This window comes from Hylobates moloch, unplaced genomic scaffold (genome assembly GCF_009828535.3).
Source record: "Hylobates moloch isolate HMO894 unplaced genomic scaffold, HMol_V3 SCAFFOLD_18, whole genome shotgun sequence".
In the NCBI taxonomy this organism is placed as follows: domain Eukaryota; kingdom Metazoa; phylum Chordata; class Mammalia; order Primates; family Hylobatidae; genus Hylobates; species Hylobates moloch.
Window position 1 is genome coordinate 49,254,443 of NW_026652293.1, and position 15,786 is coordinate 49,270,228.

At 35.9% G+C, this 15,786-nt stretch overlaps 1 protein-coding gene across 2 annotated transcripts in view; it reads left to right on the forward strand.

Moving 5' to 3' along the window:
- The window catches only part of KCTD3 (potassium channel tetramerization domain containing 3), a 58,728-nt gene that overhangs the window by 988 nt on the left and 41,954 nt on the right, over window positions 1-15,786 (forward strand). For both annotated transcript variants that reach the window (XM_032136483.2, XM_032136484.1), the window contains exons 2-8: window positions 5,523-5,576; window positions 5,810-5,855; window positions 7,614-7,687; window positions 9,423-9,481; window positions 9,752-9,832; window positions 10,735-10,872; window positions 11,618-11,708. In XM_032136483.2, the coding sequence (XP_031992374.1) occupies window positions 5,523-5,576; window positions 5,810-5,855; window positions 7,614-7,687; window positions 9,423-9,481; window positions 9,752-9,832; window positions 10,735-10,872; window positions 11,618-11,708 (543 nt within the window). The remainder of the gene's footprint in view (window positions 1-5,522; window positions 5,577-5,809; window positions 5,856-7,613; window positions 7,688-9,422; window positions 9,482-9,751; window positions 9,833-10,734; window positions 10,873-11,617; window positions 11,709-15,786) is intronic.

Here is a 15,786-nt window from a genome sequence, read left to right on the forward strand (position 1 = left end):
GCAGTACCTAGTTATTTATTTTCAGAATTTCTTGGTGCATGGGCTTGAAGGATCTGTTCAACTTTTAGGACAGTGTGTCCAGAAACTGCAGTTTGAACATTTGCTTTTAGGAAGCTCTGGATATTGGCACGGTGCGCCCCTGGAGTAAACAGACTGAATGCTCTTCTCTGTCTGTTCTCTTTCTGGCCTTCCGCCCCCCCGCCCCCCCACCCGCTTCTGTGCCTGTTATTAAGTTTGTTGGGGGAAAAAAAATCATAGTTTTTGTGGATTTCCTATAACTTATGAGTCACTCCTCTCAGAAAAGGGAGTTTGCCAGCTGTTTGAAAGAAAGATGAGTTTTAGGCTTGGTAGGAGATAAACAAGGAAATGCTCTGGAATACAGTGTATTTTTCTGTGCTTGAGCATATGATTTTCAACCAGCATTTTAAAAGTATTTTAATGTCTTAGAACCGTAGTGATAAAAAATGTCTACTGTAGTGCTTTAATCCTAAACATTTGATAGCTTTCTAGAATTTAACACAGAAAACCGTGGTACTTCGTTCTTAGGGTTTTTCCTCTTCCCCCAAATCAAAACTTAGGTAATTTACAACGTTATTGCAGTTGTATAGAAACCAGTCTTATGGAGATTTATGTCTCCTAATGTAAGAAATGGAGTTTTTCCTGAAATCACGTTAAAATATTGGAAGTTTGGTAACTTGTGGAATACCCCAAAAGAGGAGGCCTGCAGTGTGTGTTGATTATACTGAAGAGTGGCAGTATAATCATTTACAATCCCTACGCTGGTTTCTGCTTGCTATTGATAGTTAATGTATTTCTTTTCTTTAATTTTTTTTTTTTGAGACGGAGTCTTGCTCTGTCGCCTGGCTGGAGTGCAGTGGCGCGATCTCGGCTCACTGCAGCCTCTGCCTCCTGGTTTCAAGCGATTCTCCTGCCTCAGCATCCCGAGTAGCTGGGTTACAGGCACGCACCACCACGCCCGGGTAATTTTTGCATTTTTAGTAGAGACGAGGTTTAACTACGTTGGCCAGGATGGTCTCGATCTCCTGACCTCGTAATGCTCCCGCCTCGGCCTCCCAAAGTGCTGGAATTACAGGCGTGAGCCACCGTGCCTGTATGTATATATATATGTGTATATATATATATATATATATATATAATATTTCTTTTCAAACATTCACAAGGACATACGATATTATCGTAAAAATTAAGCAGTATTGTTATTTACTGTATGGATGGCTTAATACTGAGTGAACTCTTATTAGAGACTGCAGAATTCATTTAAAAGTTTTAACTCATAAGGCGGTTATCTTGGCACTGTAACTTTTTCTTTTTTCTTTTTTTTTTGAGACAGTCTCGCTCTGTCATCCAGGCTGGAGTGCAGTGGCGCGATCTCGGCTCACTGCAAGCTCCGCCTCCTGGGTTCGCGCCATTCTCCTGTCTCAGCCTGGCACTGTAACATTTTATCTTGTGTTTACATTAATTATGGAACTTGAGCTTATCAGGTTCTAATTTTTTCTAAATGATATTAGCAAAGATACAAAATAATACATATATTACTGGTTTGAACAGTTTAGAAGACATGAAATTGTTAGTGGGAATGGAAACATTAAAAAAAAAACTAGAAAATTGTTAAGATAAAATGGCTCATAAAATAAGTAGTAATGGTATGGCCCGTAGAAAACAACATCCGACTCCATATTCTAAGAATATTTACTAGATTTTCTTTGAATCATACATTCGTGCAGCATTTTAGAGCTAGATGAGATCTAGAAGTCACCTGTATCTTGTACAAAACACAGTGTAACAGTCACTTAAGCCACTGTAAGAGAAAAATCCTGATATGATTGCCATTGAAGTTCAGGAACTGCTGTGGCATAGAATTGATGTTCTGAAGTGATAGAGTCAAACTCAAAAGGAGAGTTTGTTGGGAGCAGAGAAGCATATGCTATCGGTAACGTCTTTTTTTTTTTCTCAAGAGAATAGATATGAAAATGGATATACTCAAAGGAATTATAGAAATGACTAATTTTTATGGTTTAATACTTTGTGGGTGATTCAGAAAGTAGAGAAGATGAAGTTTCATTTAGAATTGTTAGTATTCGTTATTTACAAAAAGTAATGAAGTGAATTCACTACGACTGAATTTATGATTAATTCTGTTATTGGTAAGTGTGATTTTGGGCCTTATGCAAGAGGGCTGGGACTAGCCATTGAGGACTCCCGGACAAAGAGCTTTTGAGTCAGGTGTATGTTTTCAGTTCCCAGGCTTTATCTCTAACTAGCCTAGCAACCTTGGACAAATATTTTGATGCTTAGTCTATTAAAATGTAAAGTGACAGACAATAGTACCAACCTTATCAGATTGTTATAGGAATTTGAAGTAATAAATGTGAAATGCAAGGGTTAGCGGCATTATCAGTACTTACAGTGCAGAATAAATAACTAATTAGATTGCTTCCAAGTTAATTTAGTAGGAGGCAAGTTGCATAAAGTATAACTGTGGATATGCAAATTTCTTTAGTAATTATTTTGCTGAGACCAGATTGTACATGACTCTATTCTTGGGACACTATGGGTATAGGATAAAAAACAAATCAAAACAGAAAAGGCTTTCAAATGATTATGCTCATCATGTGTAATTTTAAGTGTGTTAGTTTTCATGAAGTTATATTTGAGACTAGTTTTGGGGCCAGAAGTTTAAAAAAAAAATTGGTGGGGATGAGGGTCTAATTCCTTTGCCCGGGAATTCCAGGTTACTAACCTTTCCCCAAAATGCTGATTAAAATTGAAACTGATAATATGATTTTAAGCAGACCGGTGTGATTTTCTAAGTAGCACATAATTTTAATTATTTGGAATACAATTGCTGAATAAGTGGTGAATATAAAAGATTGCAAGTTATAAGCTGTCCTCATTTGGAATGAATTTGATGGCCTCTAAAACAGTGAATCTGCAATGTATGAATCCTTGGATCCTTCAATTTACCATTGACTGGATTTGCTTTGATTTTGGACCAAGTCAGTTTTCTGTGACTGGGGTAATCTGTGTATTTTTTATTTTTTCTTAAGAGTCTACTAAGAAATGCATTTAGGAGTACTTGCAGTGTTTTCTTAGATAAAGTGACTCATTTGTTAATCAGATAAATGGGCATAGGAACTGCTTATAAACACCTAGACTGTCCATAACCTATGAAATTAGTTAGTAGTCAACTTCTATGTGTTCCCCAAAGTACCCCTTACTGTAGTTTACATTTAAATGTCTTTAATAAATGAATTGTTTTACTGTCTTTCCTTCAGTTAGCCAATGAAAGAATACTTTTCCTTACAAATTGTAAAGTTGTAAGTGGGAAGAAGTGGAGATAAACCTTTTTTTTTTCTTTGAGACGGAGTCTCGCTTTGTTGCCCATGCTGGAGTGCAGTGGCGCGATCTCAGCTCATTGCCAGCTCCACCTCCTGAGTTCATGCCATTGTCCTGCCTCAGACTCCTGAGTAAGCTGGGACTACAGGCGCCCGCCACCACGCCTGGCTAATTTTTCGTATTTTTAGTAGGGACGGGGTTTCACCGTGTTAGCCAGGATGGTCTCAATCTCCTGACCTCGTGATCTGCCCCCGCTCGGCCTCCCAAAGTGCTGGGATTACAGGCGTGAGCCACCACACCCAGCCGAGATAAACTTTTAATTGTGATTGGAAAGCATGTTTTAATAATGATAGAAAATTTCTTTCGGAGACTAAGGCAGTTTTTATGAAACAGTGCATACACGGCTTCTGCTGTTACTGACACTGAGACTGATACTGCTAAATGGTTTAAGTGGGCAGTTTAGTGACATCTATGTGTCAACACCAGTGTACTCTGAAAATGCTCTGTTGTAACCATAAAATGCCTGCAGATCGTACAGAAGAATCAAGTCTCTGTTTTGTACAGAACATTTACCTGAGTTTTAGAGTGTGATTCTGTTTATCACACATAAGTTTCAGTAAACATTTACTGAGTGTGTGCTAGGTGCTAAGAACAATGCTTTTAGGTCGTCCTCTCTGGCTTTAAGAAAAAACAACATCTAATTTTTTAATACAAAATCCATTTCTGAAACTGAGTTTAAAAGGTGAATGTACAGATAATCCATTTATCAAGATATGTAAAATATTATGAGCCATTGTTGCCTCAGGTGCCTGGATGGACTTGGAAAGTTGAGAGATCTGTCAGACTTCTGACACTACTCTGTATAAGCCTTGGTAGTCACAGTCACCCTGGCCTGCAATCCAGTGCTATTTAATATCCCACTTAGAAGATGGGAATGGGAAGTAGGATGCATTTTGAGGTTTGTTATGCTGTAGTGAGCATGACAAAAAAAAGTAAGCAACTTCCACGTTTTTGATAGTTCCAGGCTGCCAATTTAGGTAATGGCAGACAATAGGCGGGTGATACAGTATATACTTGCGCAGTCTGGGAAACATCCCTTAGCCATTTTAGCTGGGGTTTGGCCTGTGTTTCCTGGTGATAGTGCATGGTAACTAGTGCCACTATTCAGTCACCTTGTTTAGTTTAAGTATGAAAGGTAAAAATAAATTTAGGGATTTCATATAATGCCAGAAAATAAATGTGGAGTGAAAGTAGAGGTTTGCTAGGCTGGGTGAGGTAACATTGTAGTTCAAGGTGATATCTTAAAATGAAAATACTCAGAGAAGGGCTGGACTGAACAAGTACTATATTGCTTTGTTTGCCATATCAGTTTACATAAATTATTGGTTTGTCCGAGTCTATTATACTGTACTTTGGTAAAGATCCTCCCAGAATTGGTGGTTAATATACAAGCTTAATCAAATGACAACCTCAGAACAGTGATGTATTTGGCTGAATGATTTTTGAATGAATGAAGTCAGAAGTTGCAAATAGCCCCAGATTGCATATGAAGAAGGTGTTAAATGAGTAATTTACAGTGAAATTACTATGAGCTTAAAAAGAGATAATACAGGATAGGATATTTAGAAAAGCTATTACGGGGAAGGTAAAACCTGAGTGGTATCAAGAAAGATGGATGGATCTTGAATTATTGGACATGAAGAGGGTGATCTAGCTGAATAAAGATACCAAAATGGTAGTAAGCATGAATTTTGGGGGGATATGAAGAAGTTTTGTCCTATTAGAGGGGAAAACCAGCATTTGTACTGGAGAGATGAGATGGAACCTGAAGGTAATTTTGAATGTTATACTGAGAAGTTGAGACTTGGTGTGATGGGCTAATTGTTGATTCTTCAGCAGAGATTAGCTTATTGGAAAGTAGTGTTTTAAGATGCATTATATGGCAGGTAACTAGTTGTTTATTGTTATTGAGAGCTGCTTGTATAATCTTAACTCCGAATTGAAAGTAGCAACATTTAAAAATATTAACTGTAATAAATATATTGGTACAGCTATAACCATAAAACATCTTGTAAATCATTAGCCAGCATATTAAAACAAGTTAACTAATACTGAAATTTCAAATCATGTTCTCACTTATAATACCAGATGATTTTTAATTGCAGATTTAGTACCTCAAGACAAACTCTTATGTGGATTCCAGATTCTTTTTTTTCCAGGTATGTCTTATAATTCTTTAGTATATATTTTAATACATTTATTTACCAAAACATAATAATGTTTATCAGTTAAATTTTTTTTAATAAAAAGGTTAACTCTTAAAAAATATATATTTTTTAACTTGGAAGATAGATAACTCACTTTTAGTGGTCTTTAACATTTGGTAAAGAATTAGCACATTCGTTTATACTCAGATTTTAAAAACTAACTTTAAATTATTAATGACTTCCAGTTTGCTGAGTGGGAGAATTTCAACACTTCGAGATGAAACTGGTGCTGTGAGTATAATAATAATTGATACATATTCCTAAATTAATGCTTATAGTGCTTGGTCCTAACATATAGTTACTCTAAGAATGTAGGAAAACTAATATTTTAATAATCACTGACTGAAAGTGGCATAATTTTATTTCTTGTCATATGTAGTTTTTTATAATCAGAGAAGATCCCTAAGTAGGGAATACTATATATAGCAATTTAAGTATTCATGATTAGAGAGATTGTAGGATATGAGCTTACATTGGCATTAGAAGAAATATTTTTTAGATCAATAATTGAAACTTTAACAGTAAGTGGATAAATGTAAATATTATGATATTTTTATATTAGAATATAAGAGGTTAAATTAGTAAAGTCCTACAGTTTTTTATTTTATTTTGGAGAATAACCTTGCAAATTTGTTTGTACAGCATTGGTACAGTGAGGGAAGGAAAGAATTGTAAAGTTTCAGTGCAAAAAAATTGGTTTATCCATTTGAAGGCAACAAAGTGACCAATGGTATTTATTTGCTGTGGTGAGATTTGCAGATGAAATAAGGCAACAAAGGCAGATATGTCCATGTGAAATTATAAAAAGTTATCAGTAATAAGATCTCCACAAATCTGTGATGTTTCTTCAATTTTTGATCTGCTCTAATGAAAACAAAAGAAAATGTATAAAGCTTAGAAGAATCTCATTGATTGTATATACATAGTTGATCATAGTAGGAATTGTTTTATTACTGGCTATCATTTCCCTTTGTAATTGATTTACATAAGCTTTAAAAGTTGCTCAGGTTTTATGGCCAGATCTTTTGTAAATGATTCAAAATAGGTGTTAGTATAAATTTCCATAAAAAGTTATCAACTATGGGCTGGGTGTGGTGGCTTATGCCTGTAATCCCAGCACTTTAGGAGGTCGAGGCAAGTGGATTACCTGAGGTCAGAAGTTCAAGACCAGCATGGCCAACATGGTGAAACCCCCTCTCTACTAAAAATAGAAAAATTAGCCAGGCATAGTGGCAGGTGCCTCTAATCCCAGCTACTCAGGAGGCTGAGGTGGGAGAATTGCTTGAACTTAGGAGGTGGAGGTTGCAGTGAGCCCAGATCCTGCCACTGCACTCCAGCCTAGATGACAGAGCAGGACACTGTCTCAAAACAAACAAACGAAAGTTACCAGTTAAGTATTTTACATTTTTAAGCAATTTGTTTTCCTCTTATGTATTCTGTGGTGCTTTATTTAAAAAAAGAAAATTGTCATTACCTCTCCCCAGCTCTGAAGGAAATTGAGATTAGTAAAAGTGTTATGAGAATAGTATTCTTTTCCACTTTTGGCAGCAGTGTGCAGTATTTACTTTTCTCAATTACCCCATGTGCATTATTAAAGTACATTGTAGTTTTAATGATTGAACAGTATAAGAAAGTATTATTTATTCATGTTTTCAAAGTATTAATTGAATTCTAGACTGTTTCAGATAAAAGCGTTTCCTCAGGTGTCACTTTTACCAAAGGTATCGGTACAAGTGATTTTATTAGACAAGATTTTTTCTATGTATTAAAATATTAGTTTAATAATAACTATTCAGAGGAAGAAAAAGACACCATCTCATGAAATGCACACAGATTACATTCCAATTTTAGAAACATTAAAGTTTAAGAGTGGAAACAAGGAAATATAGTATTTAAATAATTCAGACTTCGTTCCCTATTAGTGTTACAGATATTAAAGTTAAAAGATTAATTTGTAATTTGAAAATAAAACTGTTCTCTTCTTTACAGATATTTATTGATAGAGATCCAGCAGCATTTGCACCCATTTTAAATTTTCTTCGGACAAAAGAGCTAGACTTAAGGTAAGAAATGCACTCTTTAAAGCAAATTCTTACTGATAAATATGTGTTTTTAGTATACTTTATGAAAGAAAGGGTTTTTTGTTTTTTTTTTTTTTTCCTTGAGTTGGAGTCTTACTCTGTCACCCAGGCTGGAGTGCAGGAGTGCAGTGGCGTGGTCTCTGCTCACTGCAACCTCCGCCTCTCAGGTTCAAACAATTCTCCTGCCTTAGCCTCCCGAGTAGCTGGGACTGTAGGCACATGCCACCATGCCCGGCTGATTTTTTGTATTTTAGTAGAGAAGGGGTTTCACTGTGTTCCCCAGGCTGGTCCTAAACGCCTGAGCTTAGGCAATCTCCCTGCCTGAGCCTCCCAAAGTGCAGGGATTACAGGAATGAGCTACTACGCCCAGTTGGAAAAGGTTTTTTGTTTGTTTGTTTGTTTACTAAGACTTTGATTAAAAGTTTCCTCACACTGAAACTGCATGTGGTGGCACACACCTATAATCCCAGCTACTCTAGAGAAGAGGCCGAGGCAGGAGGATTCCTTGAGGCCAGGAATTTGAGGCTACAGTGAGTTATCATCATACCTCTGGCCAGTACTGCTGTACTGTTAACACAAATAGTTTCAAAATAGAATAAGAAAGTTTTAAGCTTTTTTTTTTTTTTTTTTTTTGAGACTGAGTCTCACTCTGTCGCCCAGACTCAGTGCAATCTCTACCTCCTGGGTTCATGCCATTCTCCTGCCTCAGCCTCCCGAGTAGTTGGGACTACGGGCACCCGCCACCGCACCCGGCTAATTTTTTTGTATTTTTCGTAGAGATGGGGTTTCGCCGTTTTAGTCATGGTGGTCTCCATCTCCTCACCTCGTAATCCACCCACCTCGGCCTCCCAAAGTGCTGAGATTACAGGCGTGAGCCACCGTCCCCAGACACAAAGTTTTAAGCATTTTTAATGTTAAACTAGTCATAACCAGTTTCACAAATAAAAACAATTAAACATAGTAATTGTATATATTTATCAAGGCTGGGGAATATTTTTAAAATAAGGACAAATTACAACTGAAACCTAAAATGAATTATTAGTATTTTAAATTCTGAATCTTCCATTTTTTAAAAATTTTGTTTCATGTTAGTTAACTTTACTACTATGAAGTTGCATCATTTCATCTGGATAACATAGCCCTTCCCAAGACTAGTCTTTTTTTTTTTTTTCTATTTTATTTGTTCAACAAATATTTATTACATAACTATTTTATAGAAGCACTATGCTAGGCACTGTGAGGTATACAAACGTAGATCAGAAATAGATCATGCTCGCAGGGAATTTATAGTGTAATTGGGGAGATTAAGATAGATATGTATAGAAATAATTACGATAAAAAGTTAAAAGCAACCAATGCCATAAAAGAACGGTTTCCATTCTATCATTTGCCTTCTGGACAATTTATTTGTACTAGCCTGATAGAGCCCTAATCTCTCCTTTAGTGACTCAATTCATATATATATATTCTGTTATCTACTTAAAAACCATTCATATGTATATATGGTTTTTAAGTAGATAACAGAATATTTTTGTTCACATGCAGTTTTTATTTAGACTTTTTAATGATTAAGGATAGCAGAAATAATATTAGGAGGAAAATAATTTTTAAAGCCTTATGACTATATACATGAAGAACCTAGAATTTTTTCCTTTCACTTCAGATGATAATACAGGTTTCCAGTGTTAGAGAATTTACATCATTTGTTTCTTTGTAGGGGAGTGAGTATTAATGTTCTCAGGCATGAAGCAGAATTTTACGGGATCACTCCATTAGGTATGTGCTCTTTTAATATTTGGTGTTTATGATTTGACTCATATGAAAGTTGCCCTAAATGAAATGTGTTTATATCAGGTCCTAATTTTTGATGGACTTGTTCAGTGCATAGTTTTTGTGGATTTTCATAGTAAAAAGATGTTGTCAACTCTGACTTAATTAAAATTTTCCTTTTCTTTCCTTATCCTCTTGAACTAGAGAAAATAAAAATGGAGTACTGTTTTTCTGTTTGCATGTACTCTTGACAAGTTTGCTTTGAAATGTTTTTAGTAAGAAGGCTTCTCTTATGTGAAGAATTGGAGCGTTCCTCTTGTGGCAGTGTCCTTTTTCATGGTTACTTGCCCCCACCAGGTATTTTCACTTTATTTAATCTTTTAAAAAAATTCCTTGTATCTTTAGTACAAGCATGTGAATAGGAAAAACTGTTCCTTGATTATTGAGTTTTTTGTCTATAAATCTGTTAGAAATGGTTAAGAACTTTTGATTTTTATAGAAATTAAGTCACATTATATATTGGAGCAGGGGTTTGGCAAACTTTTTCTGTAAAGAGCCAGATAGATTTTGTGAGCCAGAGGATCTCTGACAGCCACTTAACTCTGCTGTGTATACTACATGAAGACTAGGTTTAACTGTAACCACTACAACTTTATTTACATAAATAGCATTGATTGGGCTGGATTTTCCATGGCCCATAGTTTGCTGACCCCTATGTTAGAGCACTGGTTGTCAAACTGTTTTTTCGCAAAATTAAGGAATTCTGCAGAGATAAGTCAGTGTCACCTCAGCCCCACTTTAGTTAGAAGAGCCTGCTTTTACCTGTGTTATAATGGACTTCTGAGCAAGATTTCATTTTAAAAAATGCTCCCCTGTCAAATAAAAAAATGTTTGAAAGTATGGGGAAATTCAGTTCTAAAGCAGTTAAATTATTACATAGTACCTAACACATAATACCTGTACCAGAATTGTAAAGAGTGGCTGACAGACTGAATTAATTACCCATTAATTCAGTAACCTAAAGCTTATTTATTGTAAACAAGTGACAATACCAGAAATCTGTTGACAGAATTTTGTCTTTGTTTTTTTCATTTTCATTTCATTTTTTAATTGTAATTAAATTATTTGCAATAATTTGCTACATTGGAAGATGTATTTCGGCTTTAATGAAACTCACATTTTTGTTTGTTACAATGTGATATTTTTAATTTTTGAAAGGTGAACTTAGGAATGTATTTGTTTTCTTCTTCTCTTTATAGGTATTCCTAGTCGTAAGATAAACAACACAGTCAGATCTGCTGATTCTAGAAATGGACTAAATTCTACAGAAGGTGAAGCCCGGGGAAATGGTACGCAGCCTGTTCTGTCTGGAACTGGAGAAGAAACTGTTAGGCTAGGTAAGCAAAGATTACAGAAATAGAAAAAGAAAAATACGTATGTTTTTAGTTCTGGGTGATACTGAGTAATTACTTTTAAAGATTTTTGCCTCATCTTTTTTATCCAGATTTATCATTTATATCTTGGAAAGGTCTCATTTAACACTTAATTTTTATTTAAAATGTTGCGTAAACTTCTGTCTTCTCTGAATCTTTAGAACAGGGTTGACAAAATTTATCTGGTAAGAGCTGGAGATTAAATATTTTAGGCTTTGTGGGCCACATGTTCTCTGTCAGACCTACTCAACTTTGCCATTGTAGCGTGAACACTAATGGACAATATGTAAACAAGTAAGCATCAAAACTTTTTTTTTAAGACTGAGTCTCGCTCTGTCGCCCAGGCTGGAGTGCAGTGGTGCCATCTTGGCTTACTGCAAGCTCCGCCTCCTGGGTTTACGCCATTCTCCTGCCTCAGCCTCCTGAGTAGCTGGGACTACAGGCAGCTGCCACCATGCCCCACTGCTTTTTTGTATTTTTAGTAGAGACGAGGTTTCACCATGTTAGCCAGGATGATCTCGATCTCCTGACCTCGTGATCCGCCCACCTCTGCCTCCCAAAGTGCTGGGATTACAGGCGTGAGCCACCGTGCCCGGCCCTTAACAAAACTATTAACCAAAACAGGCAGAAGGCTGAAATTGGCCTGGGGGCTGTAATTTGCCAACCCCCGGTTTAGAATGTAAAATATTTCTTTTTCCAAAATCAACAGGATTTCCTGTGGATCCACGAAAGGTGCTAATAGTAGCTGGCCATCACAACTGGATTGTAGCTGCATATGCCCATTTTGCTGTGTGTTACAGGTAGTGTATAATTAATAATGCTTTGCTTTTACAGGTGGTAGTTTTAAAATTAATTGTGATTTTATATTTTTAGATTGAAAAGCTATTTTTTGTTTAGTCATCAAGTTTTTTCCCTGCATATTTTACCCACGTCTGTATCATCTGATTAAGATTTAGTTTACTTTTATTTTTGCAGCTAATTTGGTAAATATTTCTGGTAGCCTTTATGTGTTGTAAACATTTCGCAGACAAGTGTGAACTGTCATGTAACTGAGATATCTTGATGTATTATTTATTGCTTATACCTAGCTTCTGAGACTGTAGTATATAATGACGTTAGACAGGATTATTAATGTGAGCTCCCTGATGATCTATCTCTAATGATTCAGTGTTTCGTATTCTGTAGCAAGGGAGAGTGCATTGGTCATAAATACCACATTTTGGGAAGTGAGGTAGTAAAGCAGGGCAGTTGTTGCACAAGTGGTATAGTTTAATATCTAATATGTGAAACTTACAAAGAAGTAGTTTGGTTTTACTAATGCTTACATTCTCAGAGCCTGAGAAGCAATGAAGAATAGTGCAGACTGGTGATTTTTTTTTTAATTGGGAAAGTGATAGGACTCTTAGTTCAAAATCACTGTACTCATTGAGAAATGTTGATGACAGAGAATGGTGTAGAAGCACAAAAGTGGTTGGAATATACTAGCTTAAATTATTATTTCATTTAATTGCAGAAAAATCAAAGATATATAAACTATTTGTTTATCACTGTTGAGTTCGGTTAAGAAAAAATCACCGTAAGTTGAAAAATATCTAAAATGTCTTCTAAAGTTTACAGATATAGTTTAAAGAATCCCAGATGTATTTTTTTTTTAAAAATCTGAATTTATGAAAGGTTTAGCATGTCTGGTAAGTGCTGTTTATATCAGTAATCTCAGGTTTATATTTTCCTTGTAGTAATGATTAGGTGCAGACTTTATGTTTTAAGAGTGTTTTGGCTGGGCGCAGTGGGTCACACCTGTAATCCTAGCACTTTCGGAGGCCGAGATGGGTGGAGTTCAAGATCAGCCCAACCAACATGGTGAAACCCCATCTCTTCTGAAAATACAAAAATTAGCCAGGTGTGGTGATGCATGCCTGTAATCCCAGCTACTCGGGAGGCTGAGGCAGGAGAATCACTTGAACCCGGGAGGTGGGGGTTGCAGTGGGCTGAGATCTCACCATTGTACTCCAACCTGTGCAACAGAGCAAGACTCCATCTCAATAAATAAATTTTTTTAAAAAGTGTTTTGTGGATTTGTAATTTTAATTATGAAATAGCATGGAAATTATTTTTTGCATAATTTCTTTGGGGATGGTTTTGTATGAGGCAAGACTAATTTGGTAAAGGAATTTTTTTTTAGGAAGCATTGTTTTGAATTTATCATCTTATGTATTTGAATTGAGATGACTTGTAGACTTTTGTTTACATATTATGTACATATTTTTGTCAATAAGGAATTCCAGAAGAATTGTGAAATGATAAGTGATCGAAGTGTAACAGCATAACTTTCTTTTCGTTATTGTACACAATACTAAAGATTGCTCTTTTCCAGAAACACCACATTATTACGTGAAATTTAACTCACTGGGTAATAATTGTAAGCAGGATGATGCTATTACATTTTCCAGTCTTTTGCGTTTGCATTGATTACGATCTTTCTGTGCTTTCACCAAGAGTCTGATATTTCAGAGCAATATACTCATGCAAAGTGATGAAGGAAGAAAATTGAGGACATATTTGGATTTCCTCACATATAGTTAAATCATTCAACACAATGGCAATAAAAAGATTTCAAAAGAAAGAAAAATATTTAAACTGTTTAAAAGTGTAATCTTTTCTACAAGTTGTTTTTCCTCAAGTTTTTGTATCAGTAAGTTACAAAACCTTTAAAAAAAAGAGTAGTGCAGTGAAGACCTGTATGATGTTCTCCTAGCTTCACTAATTTTCTACATGGTTAGGTTTTATGTTTATGTCCCTTTTTCTTGCTGAGTTTATGATAGTGTTACTTCTATTAACGAAGAGTAGTTGTGTGAATTGCTGCGCCCTTGGGGCTTATATTCCACTTTAGATCTTTAATCCTTGTGGAGTTTACTTTTTTGTATGTGGTATGAGATTTAAGGATTTATTTTCTTCTCAGTGGGTAGGTAATTATGTTCTGACAATTTATTATGTAAATCATTCTTTGTCAGTGAATCTGATAGCCCATTTTATCTTGCTTTATATGTGTGTATGCACTTGGATCTGTTTTTCAGTTCTCTCATGTCCTTAAGACATACGTCTGTTCTCATACAATTTGAGGTGAAGTATGTTCATATTAAGTTTCAAAATCTCACAGGGCATGTCCTCTCTACTGTATTTTATTGAGGTCTTCACGTAGGAAATAACTAGACATAACTATATTCTTCACGTAGCTGTCTTAACCAGAGGGTTGGTTCACTAGGCAGCAGTAAGATGATGGAGAGGTGAAATAACAGAGCATATTCTTGTTTTATATTTTATTTATTTTATTTATTATTATATAGTTTTTGTTTTGTTTTGTTTTTGAGATTTTGAGACAGAGTCTCGCCCTATCACCCAGGCTAGAGTGCAATGGCATGATCTCGGGTCACTGCAACACCTGCCTCCTGGATTCAAGCAATTCTCCCACCTCAGCCTCCTGAGTAGCTGGGACTATAGGTGTGCACCACCACATCTGGCCAATTTTTGTATTTTTAGTAGAGACGGGGTTTCACCATGTTGACCAGACTGTTTTCAAACTCCTGATCTCAGGTGATTCACCTGCCTCGGCCTTCCAAAGTGCTGGGATTCCAGGCATGAGCCACTGTGCCTGGCCTTGTTCTACATATTTTAAATGTATTACTTGTATGGAAAGTTATAGAGCAAATATGTACCTTCTTTGTAATTTTTTAAAAAACAGGTAAATTCACATATCTTATTAAGAGTTAAGTTCTGTAGTTGTTATAGTCATTTTTAAATATGCTGTCCTGATTCTTTTACCCTTTTTTGACATCTCTTTATTGTGTAATACCCTAATTACTATAGAGAAAAACAACTTAGAATTAACATCTCTGTAAAAGATGAGATTATATAGTTTTTTTTTTTTTTTAAGTGAATCCAAGTTTATTAAGAAAGTAAAGGAATAAAAGAATGGCTACTCCATAGCCAGAGCAGCCCTGAGGGCTGCTTGACTGAGTATACTTACAGTTATTTCTTGATTATATACTAAATAAGGGGTGGATTATTCATGAGTGTTTCAGAAAGGAGCAGGCAATTCCCAGAACTGAATGTTCCTCCCCTTCTTAGACCATATAGGGTAACTTCCAGACATTAGATGTCATTTGTAAACTATCATGGGGCTGGTGGGAGTGTCTTTTAGCATGATAATGCATTATAATTAGCGTATAATGAGCAGTGAGGACGACCAGAGGTCACTTTTGTTGCCATCTTGGTTTCAGTTTTGGCTGGCTTCTTTACTCCGTCCTGTTTTGTCAGCGGGATCTTTGTGACCTTTACCTTGTGCTGACCTCCCTTGTTATGCTGTGACTAAGAATGCCTAACCTCCTGGGAATGCAGCCCAGCAGGTCTCAGCCTTATTTTACTCAGTCCCCATTCAACTCTGGTTTGAACGTCTCTGACATATTTTCCCCTTCCCCTTTACAAGGGTACTCTTAATCCTAAGGGTTTCAGAGGGAGGAAGATTCATCTTCTGTAACTTCTGCAGTCTGAATAGGGATGATGATATTTCTGCCTATTAGGGTCTTCTGTATTCAGAGTAGAGGAGAGCTAAGTTAGAAATTGTCAGTATGGTGAGAACTCTTCTGACAATGTGATGACTGAAAAATTAATAAGTGTTCAATTTAAGAAAGCACTGAGTAAGCTTATCTTGCATTCCTACACAAAGAGAACAACAGCAGTATATTCTACAATAACAAGGCAAAATAAGTAAAATTATCCCAAGTAAACTAAATAAGAAGGGCTTTTCATGAACTGGGAAGTTGTAACCAAGCTGATATGGAGTTGGAACCAAGCTGATATGCTAGCCAATTCCAATACATG